This window comes from Cibotium barometz, chromosome 30 (genome assembly GCF_041138505.1).
Source record: "Cibotium barometz isolate CiBa-2024 chromosome 30, ASM4113850v1, whole genome shotgun sequence".
NCBI classification, from domain to species: domain Eukaryota; kingdom Viridiplantae; phylum Streptophyta; class Polypodiopsida; order Cyatheales; family Cibotiaceae; genus Cibotium; species Cibotium barometz.
In genome coordinates this window covers 32,891,841-32,912,651 of record NC_141075.1, presented here as the reverse complement: position 1 = coordinate 32,912,651, position 20,811 = coordinate 32,891,841, and the positions used below count along the sequence as shown (strand labels likewise).

Genomic DNA, 20,811 nt, shown 5'->3' with positions numbered 1-20,811 from the left:
AAAGTTTGCAAGATTTTGCATAAGGGTATATATCAATTTCCAAGCCTAAGGAGAAGGTGGAGGAACCCTATGATAAGAATAAAAAAAGCTTTTACCCAAAGGACAAGGACTAAAAGACAAAGGAGGTGATAAACCACTCTATAAAAACCACCAAACCATCCTTTATCTTGAAAAGGGATTTTCCAATTTTTTTTCTCTCCATGATCCCACCATATGGATGAATTTAGTAATTGAAGGAGTCTTGAGCCCAATTATCAGATTTCTTAACCACTATTACTAACAAAAATCCATAATGGAGGGTGAATAATTTTCCACAAATCAATTTTATGAAGAAGCGTTAATCATTATTTATAGAGTCATTTATATTTGGATTTTAAAAAAGAGAAGCTTTAACCAAAGGATGAAACTCAGGTTTGCAAGTGGAAATTGAGGCAATTGATTATTTCTCCTCCCTCTTTTCCATTCAGGGGACGACGAAAAATCCCAAGGCAGTGAATTTTTTTTTTCTCTCCTGAGTGTAATGTTGCATGCTCTTCTGCCCATGTATAAAACCACGCTTTGCTAAAAAAGCTTTAATTTATAAATATTTAAGTTTAATCTTTAGTTAAAGCTTAAAAGAGATTTAAATTATATATATATTTTTAAAAGGGTTTCATATTTTAGCTGGCTACATTTTTCTCACAGCCGACAGCCATGGAGATGCTTTGCCAAAAAGCTTTAGTTTAAAAACTCTTTATATTTTGAGCTGGCCTATTATTTTTGTTTTCTTGACTCTCCATTGTGGTGATACCACCACATTTCATTCTTGCCCAAAGTAAGAAAAAACTAGCTAGACTATATGTATTAATAGCTAGTAGCTAATAGTTTACCTATTCTTAGCTATCAAGCCTAGCTTCTAAAGATATTAAACTTAGAATTCTTGTTATTTTAACCGCTCCAAAACTTTTAATCATGCTCAAATTTAAGCTTGTGGAGCCAAAATTTAAGTGTCCAAAAACTTCAAGTAAAATTCTTATACGAGGGTGTTAAATAGCTTACGTAGGTATATACATTTATTTAACTTATGAAAGAATAAGTTAAGACCTTCTAAAACCAAAATATGGTGGAACAATATTGATAAATTTCGATTATGTGACACTAAGAGCAAACCTATCAAAGACTTCCCTTTAGATTTTTATGTTAAATGGAAAATTATGTCCATAAGGTTGTCTTCTTAAAGTTTGAGGGACACATGGCCTAGCTATATATATATATATATTGTGAAGGTACTTTTACAAGATTCAATGAAATTTATTCCATAGATTTTCTCCATTGCTAGAGAAAATAATACTTAATTTGACAGCAGTCTTGTTTTAGGCAAGTTAAAAGAAAGTGGAAAAATCCTCGTGATAACTATTAAAGGATGAACTAGTGATGTTCCAAATTTTATAACATGTATAATTTTATTTCTTTTAGCCAAGTTTGTATTAGAGATAATAGAATATTGTTAGAATTATTATCATGTCCTCTTTGTGTACATGTGTGTTTGCATGGAACTCCACTAACACAAGTGCATGATCATAACTCCTTCTTTGAATGGTTGTACAAACCCAAAGTCCTTCCTAGTTTAGAGACCTTCTTTATGGTAGGAGCCTACAAAACCAAAAAAAAAAAGCAAAACTTAAATTAATAAAAAAAAGCCAAAACTTAAATCTTGTAGTCTATCTTACAAATATTATATCCTTGAAATGGAAGATTTGTAATGGAGAGGCGAGGGAGAGATGGGCAAGAGGTCAGGAAGGCAAGAGAGAGAGAGAGAGAGAGAGAGAGAGAGAGAGAGAGAGAGAGAGAGAGAGAGAAGAAGGAGAGACCCTATTAAAACAAAAAATGAAGAGATGAACATGATAGTGCTTTGGGTTTTTTAATTTCACACCATCAATATCAATGTTAAAAAATTATTATTTATGTTTTTTTCGAGTGTCAATATGAACGTCCATATATTAATGTTTTTAAAAATGCACATATCGACGTGTATATAGACATGTACACCGACGATTGAAGTTGTGAGTTAAAAATATCTTTCTTTCTTGGAAAAAAACCATTTGTAAAGAGCCAAGCGTCTGTAATGAGTGACATACTTGTTAAAGCCCATGTATGCAAATTGTGATGTCAAAAGTATCCATACATAGGTAACAATGTGCAATATGACTTATGTGTCACATCAAGTATCACTTGACACCTCAAGTTTTTAAATTTGTGCATATTCATAAAATCGACATTTAACACCAGTTTCCTTGTAGTGAATGTAAGTTCCATGTTGTGGTTGCATTTTGGTAATGTCTTGTTACCTTCTATGCTTAGAAATTCCATTAAGTTTTATAACAAAAAAAGATTTAGTATTTAGTTAGTTTGTGGTAGATACAATTACAATAGTATAAGTATGCTATTTTTGTGTGAGTATTTAGTTAATGTGTGTGCGGTAGATACATTTACAATAGTAGTATGTTATTTGTGTTTGTGTGTGTGTGGGGTGGGGGGGGTGGGGGGGTGGGGGTGGAGAGAGTTAGGGAGAGAGAGAAAGAGAGAGAGAGAGAGAGAGAGAGGCCTGGAAGCTTGAAAAAAAGGGTTATATGCATTATTGATTGATGAAAATAACTTATCATCTTTAAGTCCTAAAGCGACATAGTGAGACATAGTGAGATGCGTTCAATGTGACAACATTAGCAATGACGAACATTTAAAAAAATTTGCAAATAGAGTTTGCATTGTAATCAAGTGCCCAAAGTGTAGTAGCCTTTTGGGTGCCCACTTGATCAAGGATGGAGATGGAATATTGGTTGCCCTAGCTAGTTGTATATCTAATGCCCCATTTTGGAGGCTAGAAGCCATACCAATTGAATCATGTGGGGATGTATACAAAGGTCATGTATTCTCTCATCTCACAATCTATTTAGTAGTCACTTATGCTCTAAAACGTTTTTATCCTCCTTAATATTCTTTTGAACTCCATTCAAGTTCTCATCTCCAAAATACAATTTGACTAAGACATGATCTTATAATAAACACTACAGAGAGTTTTTTTCTTCTATTCTTTTATATGTATTTTTCCTTAGCGATTTGGATAGGAAGGATTTATTTAACATTTTGGTAAATCAATTCCTTTTTTTTGTAATGGAAAGCCCATGCAAGAGCGTGTAACTATTTTTGGCATGTGGGCTATTTTTGTTAATAAAGACATAAATGCCCAAGAAGTGGGAGTATGTCGACACTTCTTGGGGGGAGATAGATTGCACCCAATACTTGTCTTTTGTTTGATGAAGTATATTTTTCAAGTATTTATGTTCATCTTCTTATGTTGATTTAATTTATCTCTATTTAATTAATTTATTATTGTGAGAATTTGGTTTAAGCTTGTACTTGGAAAAAGATTCTTGTTTCACTTACCTCAAGTGCTTGGGAATGTGTTGGGCCCATAAAAGATAATACCTATAAAACAAGAGCCACAAAACAAAAGCAGATACATTAGAGAGATCATCTAAACAAAATAAAAGCACATGCTCAAACCCTAAAGGAGAGTAGAGAAGCCTAGTGCTTATGATTTATCATAGAGATATAAATTAGAGTTTAGCATAGATAAGAGTTTCCACTAATTAGAGTGTAGTATAGACATAAACATAGATTAGGATTTACTATAAACTAGGATTCACTATAGATTAGGATTTACTATAGATTAGGGTTTAACATTAAGGTTTAACAATAGATAAAGGTTTTTGCTAATTAGAGTGTAGCATAGACATAAGCATAGATTAGGATTCATTATAAATAAGGAGCCTAAAAAACAAAACTCAAATTAATAAAAAAATCCAAAATTTAAATCTTACAAATATTACCTCCTTGAAATGGAAGATTTGTAATCGAGGGGCGAGGGAGGGATGCGCAAGAGGTGAGAAAGGCAAGAGAGAGAGAGAGAGAGAGAGAGAGAGAGAGAGAGAGAGAAAGGTAGGAGAGACCTTATCAAAACAAAAAATAAAGAGAGGAAAGCAATATTGCTTTAGGTTTTGTAATTTCATGCCATCAATATCAATGTCAAAAAATTATTCGATAAGTTTTTTTTCCAGTGTCGGTATGAACATCCGTATATCAATGCTTTTACCAATGCACATACCGACGTATATATCGATGTCTACACCGACGATGGGAGTTGGGAATTTAAAAAATCTATTTTCCTAGAAAAAAACCATTGGTAAAGAGCCAAGTGCCTGTAATGAGTGACATACTTGTTAAAGCCCATGCATGCAAATTGTGATGTCGAAAGTATCCATATATAGGTAACCCTGTGCAATATGCCTTATGTGTCACATAAAATATCACGACACCTAAAATTTTTAAAGTTGTGCATATTCATATAGCCTACATTTAACACCAGTTTCCTTGTAGTGAATGTAGGTTCCATGCCAGGGTTGCATTTTGGTAATGTCTAGCTACCTTCTACGCTTATAATTCCCTTTATGTTTTGCGACAAAAAAAAGATTTAGTATTTAGTTAGTTTGTGGTAGATACAATTACAATAGTATAAGTATGCTATTTGTGTGTGAGTACTTAGCTAGTTTGTGGTAGATACAATTACAATTGTAGTATGTTATTTGTGTGTGTGTGGTGGAGGGAGGAGAGAGAGAGAGAGAGAAAGAGAGGCCATGAAGCTTGAAAAAAAAAGGTTATATGCATTATTGCTTATATTATCTTTAAGTCCTGAAGCAACATAGTAAGTGCATTCAATGTGACAACATTAGTAATGATCAACATTTAAAAAAAACAAATAGAGTTTGCATTGTAATTAAGCACCCAATGTGTAGTAGTGACAAGGTCCCTTTTGGGTGCACACTTGATCTAGGATGGGGATAGAATATTGGTTGCCCTAGCCACTTGTATGTCTAATACCTCATTTTGGAGGCTAGAAGCCCTACCCGTTGAATCATGTGGGGATATATATAGAGGTCATGTGTTCTCTCATCATACAATCTATTTAGTAGTCACTTATGTTCCGTAACATTTGTAGCCTCCGTCATATTCTTTTGAACTCCATTCAAGTTCTCATCTCAAAAATATGGTTGACTAGAAGGACATGATCTTTTGTAATAAATAATAATGAGAGTTTTGTTCTTCTCCTTGCATTTTTCTTTTCCTTCTTGTCCTCCTCTTTCTTTGTTTTTCTTCTTCGTCTTTGAGATTTCTTGATTTGCTCCCTTTAATAAGAGAAGAAGAAGAATAAGTGTTTTGTTCTTCTCCTTCTTCTTGTGTATCTTATCCTCTTTCTCTCATCTTCCTTATGAAGAGGATGATGATGAGGAGATGTAGAAGAGTTATGCCACTAGCATTTGTGCTCCATGTATTGTGAGATTAAGAGTATGTTTTATCCCCACATAAGAGGTACAGTTTAGGATCAACATGAGCACAACTATCTCTCAATGTCCATGGAAGTTGGGTTATGCATTTGCTATCTCTCAATGTTGCCACAATTGTTATTCTTCTCACAAAGCTTGGTCTCAAGTAGGTAAAATGGTAGAGGTATCTCTTTTAAATAGGACTTAGATCTAGATCTCAATGAAATCAAGGAGTTTGTAAAGACAAATTTAAATGGAGGACCTAAACTTCATTTTTTCGATCTTGGTCATGGACAAGCAACGACCACACATTTTGTTTCTTTGATGTCTCGCTAAAATTTATTTGTCCCCCCAAAAACACACAAGTAAATAAGGTATACATTGTCTTGGTCCCCACCTAAGAGAAAACCCATAAGAACATGTACATATCCACCAAGCAAACAAGACATACATTGTCTACTGAAAAGTTCGATTGGAAAGATTCACTAGGAGGCTATAGGACACCAAAATGTAACAAGGTAATTAGGAGAAGATTTGCGAGCTATTGAAGAGAGATATTCTCGGCTATTGTGAATGCTGGCCAATGCTCCTTGTTGAGATACTTTAGAATCAGCAGTTTGGGAGAAGATTTGCGAGATATTGAAGATAGAGATATTCTTATGGCATCCTTGTTGAGATACTTTCTAATCTGCAGAGCACCAATATTAATTTGGTAATCTTCCAAGTCAACCGGCTACTAAGCTTGGACGCAGAGTGGCTAATTGCGTGCGGCGATTAACTTTTTGAATTCCAGGTACACATTTACGCAGGGAAGGCTGCGACCGTAGGGCCAGTGGGGGCGGCGAGAAAGTGATTATAACTAATAGCGTGCTTTGAGCACACAAATCTGTTAATGCGTTGGCCAATAAGATTATGCAACACGTCAAAGCAGGTGTTAATATGGGGCAGTACGGGGGACAAAATTTAGCGTCGCATTAAGCGTCGGGGACCGAGCCAGGCAAAAAAGATACTGGAATAATTTACTTGATTTTCAGAGAAATGTTTAATTTTAATGCGAGTCCCGAGGCGTAGGGCCAGATAGAAGGGGAAGGTCGTTCGGCTCTCAACGTCAGGTGCTCGAGTGTGAAGCTATGATGAGGATGGGTTAGAAAAAAGGGGGCGCTTTCAGGGCAGATAGAGACTGAGAGACAGAGCGAGAGAGAAAGAGACAGACAGACAGACAAAGAGTGAGAGAGAGGTTCACTGTTGTGTGCGCAAGGTTCTCATCCCATCAGCTCGCAGCCCACCCAGCAACCCACCAGTAGCTCGCTCACTGTTTAGTCGTCTTCCTCTCCTCATCATGGTCGCCGCCTAGAGCCTTCTCAATATTATATGTATCCGCTGGTCATTGGCTGTCGCCTTCCCCATCTCATGCTACAGTAGCCCTAGCAGCTCAATTTCACCGCTCTGCAGCTTCTGGTTGCATGTGCCGCATCTCGTCCTCTTCGGCTAGCAGGCGATCAAGTGCCCATCAGCAGATCAGCTTCTCTCCGCAGGTGTCTCCGGATTATTGGCTGTAGCCTCGTTTTCCAGCTCCAACTAGAGTACTACCCTAGCATTTGAAGTGCCCAGCTCCGTCAGAGATAAAAAAAACTACCCTTCTCTCAACAGGTGTCGTCTGATAATTGGATCTTGTGCATCGCTATGGCTGAGCGTGCATTCTTCCCCTCGCAGCAGCTGCATGACCATCATCTACAACAGCAGCAGTACGCAGAAGAGCACTCTTCTTTTGTGGTTCCGCCAGGGACAAATGCAGCCTCATCTTCATATGCATCATCATCATCCTCATCATCATTGCGTGACCGTCATCATCATCCTCCTGACTACCTGCACCTCATCGATGAGCTCCGCACCTCGGCCAGGCTCAAGGCGGAGATCGTTTCGCACCCCCTTTACGAGCACGTGCTGCGGGCGCACGTGCAGTGCCTCAGCGTGGGCCTCCCAGCGGATCACGTGCGAGCCCTTGAAGCGCAGCTCGCCAACAAGCACAGCGTGGCCATCAAGTACCTAATGCTAGGCAAAGATCAGTACGCCGCACGTGGTGACGATGCGGATATGAACAAGTTATGCGGCTGCAGGAAGGAGATCGACGAGTTCATGGTGAGTGCTCCATGCGTCTGTGCAACTGACTGTTAAAGACGTTGAGAATGCTATTAAAGCGTTCTTACTCTTGCGTCTGCACCTCCCAAACAAGTGCCTTCCATAGCTCCGGCCTTCATAACAGGCGGAACTATAATCACGTTGCCTCTTTGGAGTCACATAAAGATCATCACCTTGTAGCATGTACAGTGATTCGTTTTGCGCTGACAACCATTATACAGGCTTCCACTTCGAACCCTAGCCACCTGCGTGTCGCCGTGCTGCCGCATTAGCACTCGGCCTGATACAGCCCACCTTCAAACACTCACGGGCATCTAACTGCCACAGCAGAGCTCACTATTTTGAGGCAAATGCCACGTTCGAGACCTTTCCTGATTGCAACACAGTTCACAATTAGGCTTTTGACTTCTTTTTTATGCTGGCAGGGTATCTTTTCCTAACATGACATGATAATTAATTGTCAACTTTATGTTTTATAAAGAGATACTATTGCCAACTTTGCTACAGTAGTTTTTTATAATTCAATGGATGAACTAATCCAGTTTTCTGAGTGAAGTCTTAATTTGATCTGGACTTTCTAGTTTGCTTTCAAACTCAAGCCTTTGACATTTGTTCTAGAGTGAACCGAACACAAAACTTGAAATTTGTCATTTTAAACAATAAAGTGTGTCATAGCAAGTAGACTTTTGCATGGCCTGTTGTGGTACGGCATTCACTAATCATGGATGTGCTATTTATTTACAGCTCAATAGGTTTTCTAACTCCTCCTTTTTCCTCTATTTTGTTTGTGTTACATAGGAGAATTACTTACAATTATTAATATCATGGAAGAAGCACATGGAGGAGTTGGTTTTACCCCCAACAATCAAGGCTATGGATGCACTTTGTGAACTTGAACGAGCATTTTGTGAGTTAACCGGTATAGATTTGTGAACTTGATGCACCTTAGTGATGTCTATAATAATCATGGAGTTTTTAGTAATATTGATGACAATTGCATATTCAAATTATCATCATTGATCACTTTTGAACTAACATAAAAGACTCCACATAAGTATATGATTGTGTGGTGGCTTTTAGGAGCATCAACAAAGGAGATCTCAAGTGCAATAAGCTTGGAACAAGATGTAGAGGACACAAATTTTGACCTTGAGATGGATGATGTTGATTCTGGAGTAGAGTCTCAGTGTGACATAGATCGATCACTCTTGGAGCATGTTCGCATGGAGCTAAAACACAAGTTAAAAGAGGCAATTCACTAGCATTATTATCATTGCTATTTCTCTATCTTTGGTCATTCAAGCTATTGTCTGCACATGCCATGAGGCAAAAGCATGTACCACATATTGGAAAAAGTAGAGAGATTCTACTGTATTGTACCAAGCCTCTTTTATGATATTACATAAAAACTTTACAAAGAATCTAGTGCTTTGTTACACATGAGTGTTTTGATTACTTTACAATAGACTCTTGGTGAGACACTCTAAAGAATTTATATCGATGGCAGAGTTACCGGGTCAGCATAGCTGCTATAAGGGACGAAATCATAAGAAAACGCCAAGTAGGAAAACTCCCTGGAGATGTAGCAATACTAAAGAAGTGGTGGAACGCGCATTCAAAATGGCCGTACCCAACGGTTAGCCTCTTCTCTTTTCATTAAGATGTTCATAGATGTAGGATTAAATCTATTATGTTGTTACCTAGTTTATATGGCTGAGTATTTTTTTTCAAAGGTAAAGTTTCAAAAAAATTAATGTGCTTTAATATAACTAGTTTATATGGCTGAGTGTTTTAAAAAAAGTTAAAGTTTCAAAAAAATAATAATGTGGTTTAGTATATAGAATGCACATCTATGCTAATCATAAAGACTCTTACTCCAGTATTCTAGAGTCTACAACCTTTGCTCACCTAGCTATAGCCAAAAAAAAAAAAGTATTGTAGAGTCTACAACCTTTGCTCACCTAACTATAGCCAAGAAAAATGTACTTTCTTGACTTTCCAACTTCTTTGGAGATACATGAACAAAAATGTGTATATACAAATATCCTAAGTCATGAACCATAGGCAAAAAAATCTAGTAGAAACATATTACAAAGGTTCTAGTTGTAGCACATAGCAATATAATTTATACTATCTAGCGGGCAATTAAAAGTATGGAGAGTTGACTTTCCAACAAGCATGACCTTTTGCATATTCACACTATTGGGTTATATTACCTCTTTGGACAACCTCTTTCAACAACTCCATTTTTGTGAGATGTTCAAGGATACTTGAGCTATCTTTTTGAGATAATAAATTGCATATTAGATGAAAGAGCGATTAGAATTAACTATAATGGCTAGTCATATATTAAGTTCACGATGCATAGAACAATCAAATATCTAAGAGAAAATACACATCAAAATTAAATTGGTTTTAATCTTGAGGTATCAATAGACAATCTTGAGGTATCAATAGACCATTTGAAGGCCGTTGAAGAAGGGCCCAAACAAAGACATTCCTTGTAGAATATCTATGTTATATCTTATGTAGCTATTGTAACTAAGTAGAAGCACAATAGAAGAGGACCCATGAGATATGGGTACTATGTGTAAGTATAGGAACCCACAAGGACACCAAACAAAGTTGTAAAAGGAGTACGTATCCCCATGGGATGAGGTCTCAATGTAGTAAATAATTTTGGCCAATGTAGCTTATGTACAAGTAGTTCCCAACCACTCAAAGGAGACCACTTGAAGATCTAGATGTGACCAACAAATGGAGACAACAATTGGAGACTCCACCTTTCTATCCCTACCATTCCCAAAAAACTCTTGAAGATATAGACCATAGAATACCTCAATCGAAGTAGTGGTCCAACATCCTAGGAGAAGCATCTCACCTCTCTAGGAGCCTTCAAGCATGTAAACACTCGCAGTAGCAGTCCAAGAGGCTAAGAGAAACATCTCACCTCTCTAGGAGTCTTCAAAGTAAACAACCATGGTGTGAACACCCATATGCAATTTTGTTTCGTCTTCTCTCATAGTCATTAGGATTAGAAGAATGGATAAACAACAAAAAAGGTACAAATTCTACCACCCATATCTTCCTACGACATTCTCATAGCATACCCCTCATCCTCCCTACCTAGGTCATTAGCTAGCCCACACCTTAGAGGATGGATTGATAAAAAAACTTAATACAAAAAATTATCCAATCCATCAATACAAGTGCATGGTCTTAATTGACCAACCTATTTAGTCTTTTTGATTAAAAAGCAATTCATGATGATAAATGACTTTTTAGCAACCATAAGGTGATTTCTTACTACCAAAATATACATTAGCTTCCCATATGTGCTATATGTTTTGTTCAAAATACATTTGCTAATAATCAATTTATTCAATGTGTAGTGTCAAAAGTATTATTCAATGTGTAATGATCATTGGTCTATAACAATTCTCTCTAATGTAGGGATAATGGAGTAGCATTAAATATTTTTCATGTACAATAGCAATAGCACTTTGACTATCACAAAATACTCAAATTGTGTATCAACCTAAGAAGCTGAATGCATTAAGTAGTAATCATACGAACTACCTAGTATTCAACCTCACAATGGCTACTTAGCATTTAATAGTATAGTATAGTCACAATGGCTACCTAGTATTCAACTTCACTTGATGAGAGCTAGAGTAGGTTGTTTCTCACTCATCCACGATACTACACACGTAGAGTCTACTGAGAAAGGAAATCTCGTTAAAGTACTTCTAGTGTCTACATCACTTACCTATCAATCTCAATAAGAAAGAAAGTGCAAGGCATCTGATTTCTTCTACTCTAAACTATATTGTAATGAATATCTAAACACTCATTTAACTACTACTCACTATTGGAAACGTCTATTTGTTGTATTGCAAAGCCAAATTATGATATCGATAGCTTTCCTGTAAAGAGTTTCATCTACTCATTCTCCAAACTTCCCTTCATGAATATTAAGATCAATTTCCATAGATGTTGCTATTGGCTTGCTCAAGAGGTTCACTAGAAGTAAACCCTCTATATCACATGTGCTCAAGGCCTATTTTAAAAATCCCTTATTTGAGAATTTTTCATGAATAAAACATACCCTTCTTATATTAAACATGTGAATACCTCCTTTAAATGGTACCCTTCTGTATGTAAAAAATGTGTTAAAAAAGGATTTGAAAAATCCCTTCTGTTGAACCCACGTGCTACGTTTACATATTTATGAGTGACCCCCCCTTAGTTGAGTTGCAATATTGCATGTTAGATTTGAGCAACTTTTCTTTCATATACTTTGTTTGGAACATGAATATACCTTTCTTGGTATGCCCTTGTTGATATATGTTTTGGGCACATGTTAACAACATGAGCTCTCTAGTAAGTATTGTTTTAATCTAAAACATGTTTTCTACACCCTTTTGTTTGAGCATACAATGACTAATGTCCACTTGTGAGCTCCACTGAAGATCTATTCTTTCTCTATGCTACTACTCTATTTTAATATTAAGTGCTTGCAATCTTCATGCTTGATTCCATTAACCTTGCTAGTAATTTGAAGCATGAGAACATACTCACCTCCTTCATCACCTCCAAAGGTTTTTTAACTTATGACCACTTTGATTTCAAAAAATGGTCACAATTTTTTTGATAGAATCAAATACCTCCCACTTACCCTTAATAGGATAGAATCAAATACATCCCCTTACCTTAATAGGGTATGTGCATGTATAACTAAAGAAGCCCCTATTGTCTAGCCACTTTCTTGTTCCTCTCCAAAGCACTTGAGCTGTTGGGCATGCCCAAAAGATGTGAAAGTATTTACTAGCCTCTTTAGTTCTAAGCTATTGGACTCTGCTAAGTGGCTACTAATCAGTACCTAGCCTGTAGTTCACAGGCGACAACTCACTTCTTTTTGTATTTAAACCATATTAATAATAAAGTTATCCTTTCTCAAAAAAAAACCATCAATAAAGGAGGAAGTATTCAATAGAATCAAATACTTCCCCCTTAACCTTAATGGATATGCTCATGTAAAACGTACAAAGCCATCAATAAAGTTGATAAAGTATTTAGCACCACCAACAAGTGATGTAGTTTGCATTGGTCTAATAAATCATTATGCACAAGGTGTAATGGTTTTGTTGCTCTTACTAAAATAGTTTTTAGGAAAATCCATCAAATGTCTTATCCCGAAAATGCAACCATCACAATGTAATGAAGTAGCTTCTTAAGAATATAAAGATTAGCCATTATTTTGGCCATGTTTTATGATGCTTTTGGGGAGTTAATATAAGCTTTCTCTCCAAATAACTTCTTCGAAAGGCTAGTAGGTATCACTTGAGGTTTGGGATCTTTAATAATCTATAGTCTTGTTATCATGTTTCCTTAAAGCTACCTAGGCTTCTAGAGTCATTGAGATGTGCTTAGTTTGAGTCATAATAAAATATGATATATTTTCGTCCCTTTTAAACAAGAACCAAATAAACCATCTAGCTAACATTTTGTAGTCTATTTGGTATTGTTGTTTACATCCTATCAATGCATGGAGTGGCCTATATAAGCTCATGAAACGCAAACGTTACATTGAAGTTGGTGCCAAATCAGCTTTCAATATTTTGTAAATATTGGATGTGGATAAACCTTTAAGGTTACATTAGCATTCAATTGTGCCATTTGAAATCTAAATTTTTTTACAAGATAAACCTAGCACATTGTAAATGAATTAAAATAGTGAGTAAAATTAAATTATTTCTAAAAGGCAATTATGATAGATAATTGTCGCTTTGCACCTTTGTGCTCTAGTTGATTGGAAGTTCCAAATGTGTATGAAACCATAAAAATGGAGGTTGTATACTCCTCTTGAGTCGGATTCGACCCAACAAGTTATTAGCTTTAGACAAACTCATTTGCATGGCATATTTAATCATATTTGAGACTATTCACCCACACTTATATGTAAAGTATTATGTAGATTATCAAACCTACCTAAGCCAATTCAAATCATCTAGCCACTACTAGCTATTCACCCACACTTATATGTAAAGTATTATGTAGATTATCAAACCTACCTAAGCCAATTCAAATCATCCAACCACTACTAGCTATTATTGTCAAAAAAGACAATAATGGGTCATGCTAGGTGTTTAGGCAGCTCAGAAAAAGACATCTCCTTGTTAATGGGGCCTTTACTGCTACTGTATAAGATATCTCCCATCAAGAGACTTTCGAAGATATCTACATAGCTCTTGAAAATGGGTCATGCTAGGTGTTTAGGCAGCTCAGAAAAAGACATCTCGATATCTACATAGCTCTTGATTGTTAGTTACTAGATCAACTTCACATATCTATCCATGATAAAGTCATGCTTGAAAAGTTATTATATCTCAATATGATATGGGGAAGCATGTATTTATAATCATAATACACCTTTAATTATCACACTATAACTTTTTTGGCTACCTTTGCACTACCTCCATGTCCACAAAAATCCTTCTCAACCAAATTTCTTCACAAGAATCAACGTACGCTGCTTTGAGAGAGCAATGGTAGGCTAAAAAATATATGATGAGGAAGGGACCATGCTACTCATCTTTGTATCGCATCTAACGGTGTACCTAGCTTAAAGCATTTTTTATTAGCATACTTTTGAGTCTAATTCCACACCCAATTGGCCATATTATCTAGATATTTTAATATTAGACTACAAATATACCACATGTATTCACACGACTTATAATTTCATGCAAGCGTATTTGCATGCCTATTTGAGCCTTAGTAAGAAGCCAAGTCCAAAAAAAATCATCTAATAGTAGTACTATTTGGTGCTTAAATTAGGTCATGCATGCTAGGTGATTAAGCTACTCAATAAGATCTTCTTGTCATATATGGTTTCTTACAAGGTAGATCTAGATATTTTAATATGAGACTACAAATACACCACATGTATTTACACAACTTATAATTTCATGCAAACTTATTTGCATGACTATTTGAGCCTTAGTAAGAAGCCAAGTCAAAGTAAAATCATCTAACCAATAGTAGTACTATTTGGTGCTTAAATTAGGTCATGCATGCTAGGTTATCCACTCAATAAGATCTTCTTGTCATATATGGGTTCTTACAAGGTAAGATCTTCTTGTCATATATGGGTTCTTACATCTAGAATCCACCCATGTGTTATGAGAAAAGGATAGAGCATTAATTTTAACAACCCCATCATTGTCCAACCATAAGTGAAATATCTCTTTGCTCCAATCGCATTGATGCAATATATTTGATCCAATTTCAATTTAATATGCTACTCTATAATATCTTTGATGTAAAGAGCCTTTGTGAAGATATCTATATAGTTATTGCATTGTCATTTTCTAGATTATCTTAATGTATCCATCTATGATAAGATTATGCATAAATTGAACTAGACCTCAATGTTCTAATCAATGTGAAGTGCTACTAGATATCAAAATGAAGTGGAAGTAGATCTCAATGTTCTATGTGTAATCATGGAATATATTATTTATTGTAATCACCATATATACACTATTATCATGCACCACAACTATCTTGGCCATCTCTGTACTACTCCCATGTCCATTGGAATCCTTACTTCACAAGAATAAAGGCAAGGTTCTTTTATTTATCCTTTTATCTCGAGAGAACAATGTCAAGATTTAGCAAGATAGATAGATAGAAACTAAGTAGAACACAAATAGAAGGATCTTTGTGAACATCACAATTCAGTGAGATAGAGAGAACAATATCAAGATTTAGCCAAACAGATAGATAGAGAATAAGTAGAACAAAAATGGTAGGATATTCATGAACAACATAATTCAACATGATAGAGAGATATAGAATAAGCTATTTTAATTTTTTCAAACCAACATTACATTTAATTAAAACTATCTACATTTAACCTAGATGCTTTGTTAGACGGTACAAGATGCAATGTATGCATGTTGTGTATGTAGGTAGACAACACTCACAAGTAGGAAACCCTCACAAAACTTATAAGTATGCAAGAGACATATAAATATAATTTTGAACCTCCATATCCACCTCTTTTAGGTATCAAACATGAGAAAAAATAAGATGCCTCCATGATTATATAAGTGTAGGTGGGTTGGTGATAATTCCATCTATATTAATATAAAAATATATATAATGGGGCGAGTATTCTTGGAAAATGCCCTAAATTTTCCAAAATTGAGCTAATATTTTCTCAAACCCTTCAAAATGGCCAAAAATTTGGGCAAATTTTTAAAGATGTTGGGGAAATATTTTTTGGAAAAAAACTCAAGAAATAGCCAATTGGCAAACCTTAGTCCTTATTGTTTTCCTTGGTATCGAATTGTATCATAGTGGAATAACTGATGGCCTTGATTCTTGTGTCACCTCAACCAAATGATGTTGTTTTGTCTTTTTAATCATCACAAAAGGAGGAATTTTCTTAATAGCCACCTACATAAAAGGAGGAGTTTTCTTAATAGCCACCTACATACATGCTTCCAGGCACACACATACTTGACCAAAATATAAGTAAATACACTGACCATTGATAAATAATAGGTACCTACCCAAAATGACATGCTTCTCCACATGTCATACTTTAATAAAACACAAGTGAGGACTATGACCAAATAAGTGTATATTTTCAATAGCTTGTGTTCATGTATATTTAAAATAGCTTATGTTGTAAATTGACCAATTCTTCCTCATGGTTTCTTTGTCAAGGTATGGCATACATTTAATTTAGAGATTTAGAGTCCTTAATCAAAGTCAACCCCACATGATCTAATTCTCAAGTTCAAATTCTTGAAACTCCATAAAAGAGACCTATCCCTTAAATGAAAGGAAAAATATTTTTTTTTCCCATTATATCACTCAACAAAGTATTAATGATGGTGAATATCCAAAAGGAAGATAAAAGATAAATAAACAAATAAAACACATTAATAATAAATGGAACCAAAAACTCTCACAACTTACATTCTTAGTCCAAAGTTCATTACATACTTAGTTCAAAAGTCATTACATACTTAGTTCAAACTTAGTTCAAAGTTCATTACGTACTTAGTTCAAAGTTCATTACTTAATTAGTTCAAAGTTCATTACGTACTTAATTAGTTCAAAGTTCATCATGTACTTAGTTTAAAGTTCATTACATTCAAAGTTGATTATTTTAAGCATAGAAAATCATACCTTAGTCATCATTAGTTTTAAGTTCATTACATACTTAGTTCAAAGTTCATTACATACTTAGTTCAAAGTTCATTATTTTAAGCATAGAAAATCATAATTTAGTCATCATTCATCAGGGGGAATAATATGGTTTCTTCAAGTCATCAACAATGCTCTTTTCCTTGTCTATTCTTGCATTTAGATCTTTTGTTAATGCAATGCTAGCTAGCTTTGCATTAACCTTATCATCGTATACCACCTTAAGAATGATAAGAAATAATAAGCATGATATCCACCTTACATATACTAAACATGTATTGTAATTAGCAATACATCACCACCTTAAGTATATAAAGCATGAATTCCCTAAGGTAATACATTTTAATATGTGTAAACATGTAGTCCCTCTATGGATTGTAAATAATATCTAGTAGGCCAACTTTGCAAGGTCATGATCTCTTGTGAAATATATGACATCGTGGTGGACTTTGGTTCGAATTTTTTACTCAACTCCAAACTCTTTGCCTCACGTGAAGAGAGCTCTTTAAAATATTATTCTAAAGAGTCAATCTTTGTAATCTAGCAAGCAAAGGTATTTCATTTTCCCTTCTTGGATCTATCAAAGTGCACACCAGTACCCTTATGTGCACCCTAATGTGCATCTTCTGTGTTTCTTCTAACATTCATAGATAGCTCATGAAATTATCTTATGGCTCATGATTCCTTCAAATCCCCTTTAGAAAGATTCTTTCAAACTGTAAGCAATATGAATACTACTTTGATTTTACTTCTTATTTAATTCGTGTCCCCTTTCCATCACATGTTTAAGTGGACATAATAAACACTTCCTTGTTCGAGAAATATCCTTCTTATTAAGTTGGTTTAAATGAAGTAACATTCTATCTGAGCTCCCTCACCATGGAAAATGAAAGAAAACTACAAAAAAGATTCCTTGTACAATTTGATTGATCAAGACCCTACACCAAGCGAAAATATCACCTTGTTGATAATATCCACCAACATCTCCATGTCCTCCAACATGCTCCTTGGTCAATCCATCCTAATGTCATTTTGATGTACCCCAACACATGCCTTGGTCCTTCCATCCGTAATGTCTTAAATTTGTTCCACAAAGAGAACAATAAGAATATTAATGTTCATTGGCATCTAGCTGAGATCCCTTAGTCTCACCACCACTTCTCCTCTTTGTGGTTTTCTTCCTTGTAGTGGAAGTAATGTATGCCTTGTTGGAAACTATTTTTTTCAATGTTCCTATGGGCGACGCATGTGTGCTCTATTTTGTAAGGACCCCTATATGAGCATGTAGGCATGACAGTTTCTAAGTTTAGACACTGCAAGGTGGCCAAATGCAACCAAATGATCAAGAGATGGATTATGTAGAATCGACACTCTACCAAGTGGTATGCATGCTTTTGCAAGCTATGTGAATCGTATTACTGAGCATTGGATAATAAATTGAGACAACAAACCAAGGACACACTGTTCTCAGGTTACGAGGGTCTATTTGAGAGTCCAAACGGTCTCAGGTGGATGTGGGAGTTACGCCAAGACTAGTTGCAATATAATATGGTCCCAGGCATATGATATGGTGGGTTGTTCATTTTTGACTAAGTCTTGGGTTGGTTTACATGGCCGACCCTACGTCCATGTTAACCTTGTGGGCACTATAGACAGACTAGTTTGGTAGTCTTTATTCATCGTCAAGTTTTTTTTGTTTAAGAACTCTTGTAAGCAATTTATCCTTTGTCCAGAGTCAATATAGATGTCCATCAAAGCTCCTTACCCAAATCACATAGGTGGGTGGACATCCTTCAATTTGTAATCAAGGTTTACAAGTAGTAGCATTGTTTACTCTCCCCTTCTTTCTGTAATTGAAAGCTTTATATTGTGAGGATTTAGCTTCCACTATTATGTTTTGCTACATTCTATCCCAGATTAGGCTCTAGGAAAATCTTGTTTTGTGTATTTTCTATTGGAGAGATGGCCCAACCTATAACAAATAATGAAGCCTCTCATGCTCGTCCTCCAGTATTTGGTGATGGGGGACAGCTAGATGGGATAACTTACACTCTCTCAAAGTTCAATATTAGGTCCATTACTTGATTCATATAAGTTATGAGAAACCATAACATGTCGATTGAAAGTTGGGTCTTACTTGAGATCGATCATATGCATTAGAGACCATACTGTCAAATCGTGCTATGATCGAGATGTGTTGCCTCTGTCAATCTATCCACAGCTACATATAAGTTGTCTAATATGCTCTTTGTGTGAGGAAGTTCTGTGATGAAATCCATAACGATGCGAGTCCACTTCCCCTTGGGAATAGGCATGCACTTTGACACACCTGGGCTTATGTGTTGGGTCCTTTTGTTGAGTTAATAAGGCATGCACTTTGACACATATGCGAGTATATCTCTCACATCAAGTTTCCAATAAAATCTCTTCTTTATCTTGTCATGGGCTTTCAAATTTCTTGAATTCCCCAAAATAGGAGATGATTTTATTTCTTCCATCACCTTTTGTTTATATTCCAGTGTAGGAAGAAGATATACTCTCTCTTTGTAGTGCAAATGGGGTAATTCTTCCTGAGAACTATGCTATATTTTTTGCACCATTTATGACACATAGATACTCCTCTTAAATATCCATGATTTAATCCCTATATGGACTTTAGAGATGGCCTACATAAAGAACATACCTACAATCTAGATAGAGTATCCACAACCCCATTGTCTTTACCTTTTGTGTATGTGATCTCAAAATTATAATTTCCAATGTTGCTAACCACCACATTTTCTTAGGATTTTAATTTGGCTAAGAAAGGAAATGCTGCAACACACTATGATCACTTCTCAAATAAAAGTGACTCCCATATAGAGGTAATGATGCCACTTCTTGATAGCATGTAAGATAGCAGTGGTGTGGCCAACCACTTCTCACGTAAAAGTGACTCACATAGAGGAAATGATGCCACTTCTTAATATCATGTTATATAATAACCATATCTTTATCATACACATGCATTTTCATTTCCTTCTCATTCAATTTACAGCTCTCATAAGCAATCACACCATGATCTTGGTATTGAATTATGCCAATTTGCACATGCATCAACCCTCATCAAATGGTGAGAATAACTTAGAGAAGTTCAGACAAACCAAAATAGGAGCCTATGTGAGAATCCTTTTGAGCTTGTCTCACAACTCTTGTTTGCTATTGCATCCCAAAAGAAGGTATCTTTTTAAGCTTTTTGGTAAGACGGGTAGCAATTTTTGCATACCTCTCAATGAACCTTCTATAGAAAGAAGATAAACCCAAAAATCCCCTTAGTTGAGCCACACTAAGTGGGTACTTCACACATTTACCTTCTTGTGATCCATTTTGATGCCTTATTTTCTCACAATTTAACCAATATACTCGACTTCTTAATCCATAAAAGAACATTTGGTCTCCTTTGGATATACAAGTGGTTGTTCCTTAATAGCTCAAGTACTTCTCTAGCATGCATCAAATTCTCATGTCCTCATTCTTGCTATAGATGAGGATATCATCAAAGAACACCAATACAAGTTTAAACAGGAAGGCCTATAGTACTTTCTTTATTTATCAATGTTGGAAACTAGTGGGTGATTTGCACAACCCAAATGGTATCACCATGACATGAAATAGCCCTCTTTCCATTCTAAAATTGTTTTAGACTCGTCACCTTCCTTCATTCTAATTTGCTAATACCTCGGCAGCCTTAAATCAATCTTGGAGAAGTACTTGGCATCCTTAAGTTCATCAATCTTGGAGAAGTACTTGGCATCCTTACGTTCATCAATCTTGGAGAAGTACTTGGCATTCTTAAGTTCATCAACAAGATCATCCACATGACGTATTGGAAACCTATTCTTGATAGTGATATTGTTGAGATCATGATAGTCAATGCACATATACAATGTTTTATCTTTCTTCTTTACCAAGAGTATGGGTGAAGCAAATGGTGATTGACTTGGTTCAATCCATCCCATATCCAAGAGTTATTTGATTTACCTTGTAACGTCAATTGTTTTCACCTTAGAGAGCCTATATGGGGGCTTGTTGACCACCTTTGCTTTTA

At 35.7% G+C, this 20,811-nt stretch overlaps 1 protein-coding gene across 1 annotated transcript in view; it reads left to right on the top strand.

Annotated features, from left to right (window-relative positions):
* Positions 1-6,659: 6,659 nt before the first annotated feature.
* LOC147621396 (homeobox protein knotted-1-like 4) overlaps positions 6,660-20,811 on the top strand; it is a 131,723-nt gene continuing 117,571 nt past the window's right edge. The window contains exons 1-4 of the mRNA XM_086824556.1: positions 6,660-7,499; positions 8,298-8,418; positions 8,580-8,749; positions 9,007-9,135. Of these exons, the coding sequence (XP_086680682.1) occupies positions 7,044-7,499; positions 8,298-8,418; positions 8,580-8,749; positions 9,007-9,135 (876 nt within the window). The 5' untranslated portion in view covers positions 6,660-7,043. The remainder of the gene's footprint in view (positions 7,500-8,297; positions 8,419-8,579; positions 8,750-9,006; positions 9,136-20,811) is intronic.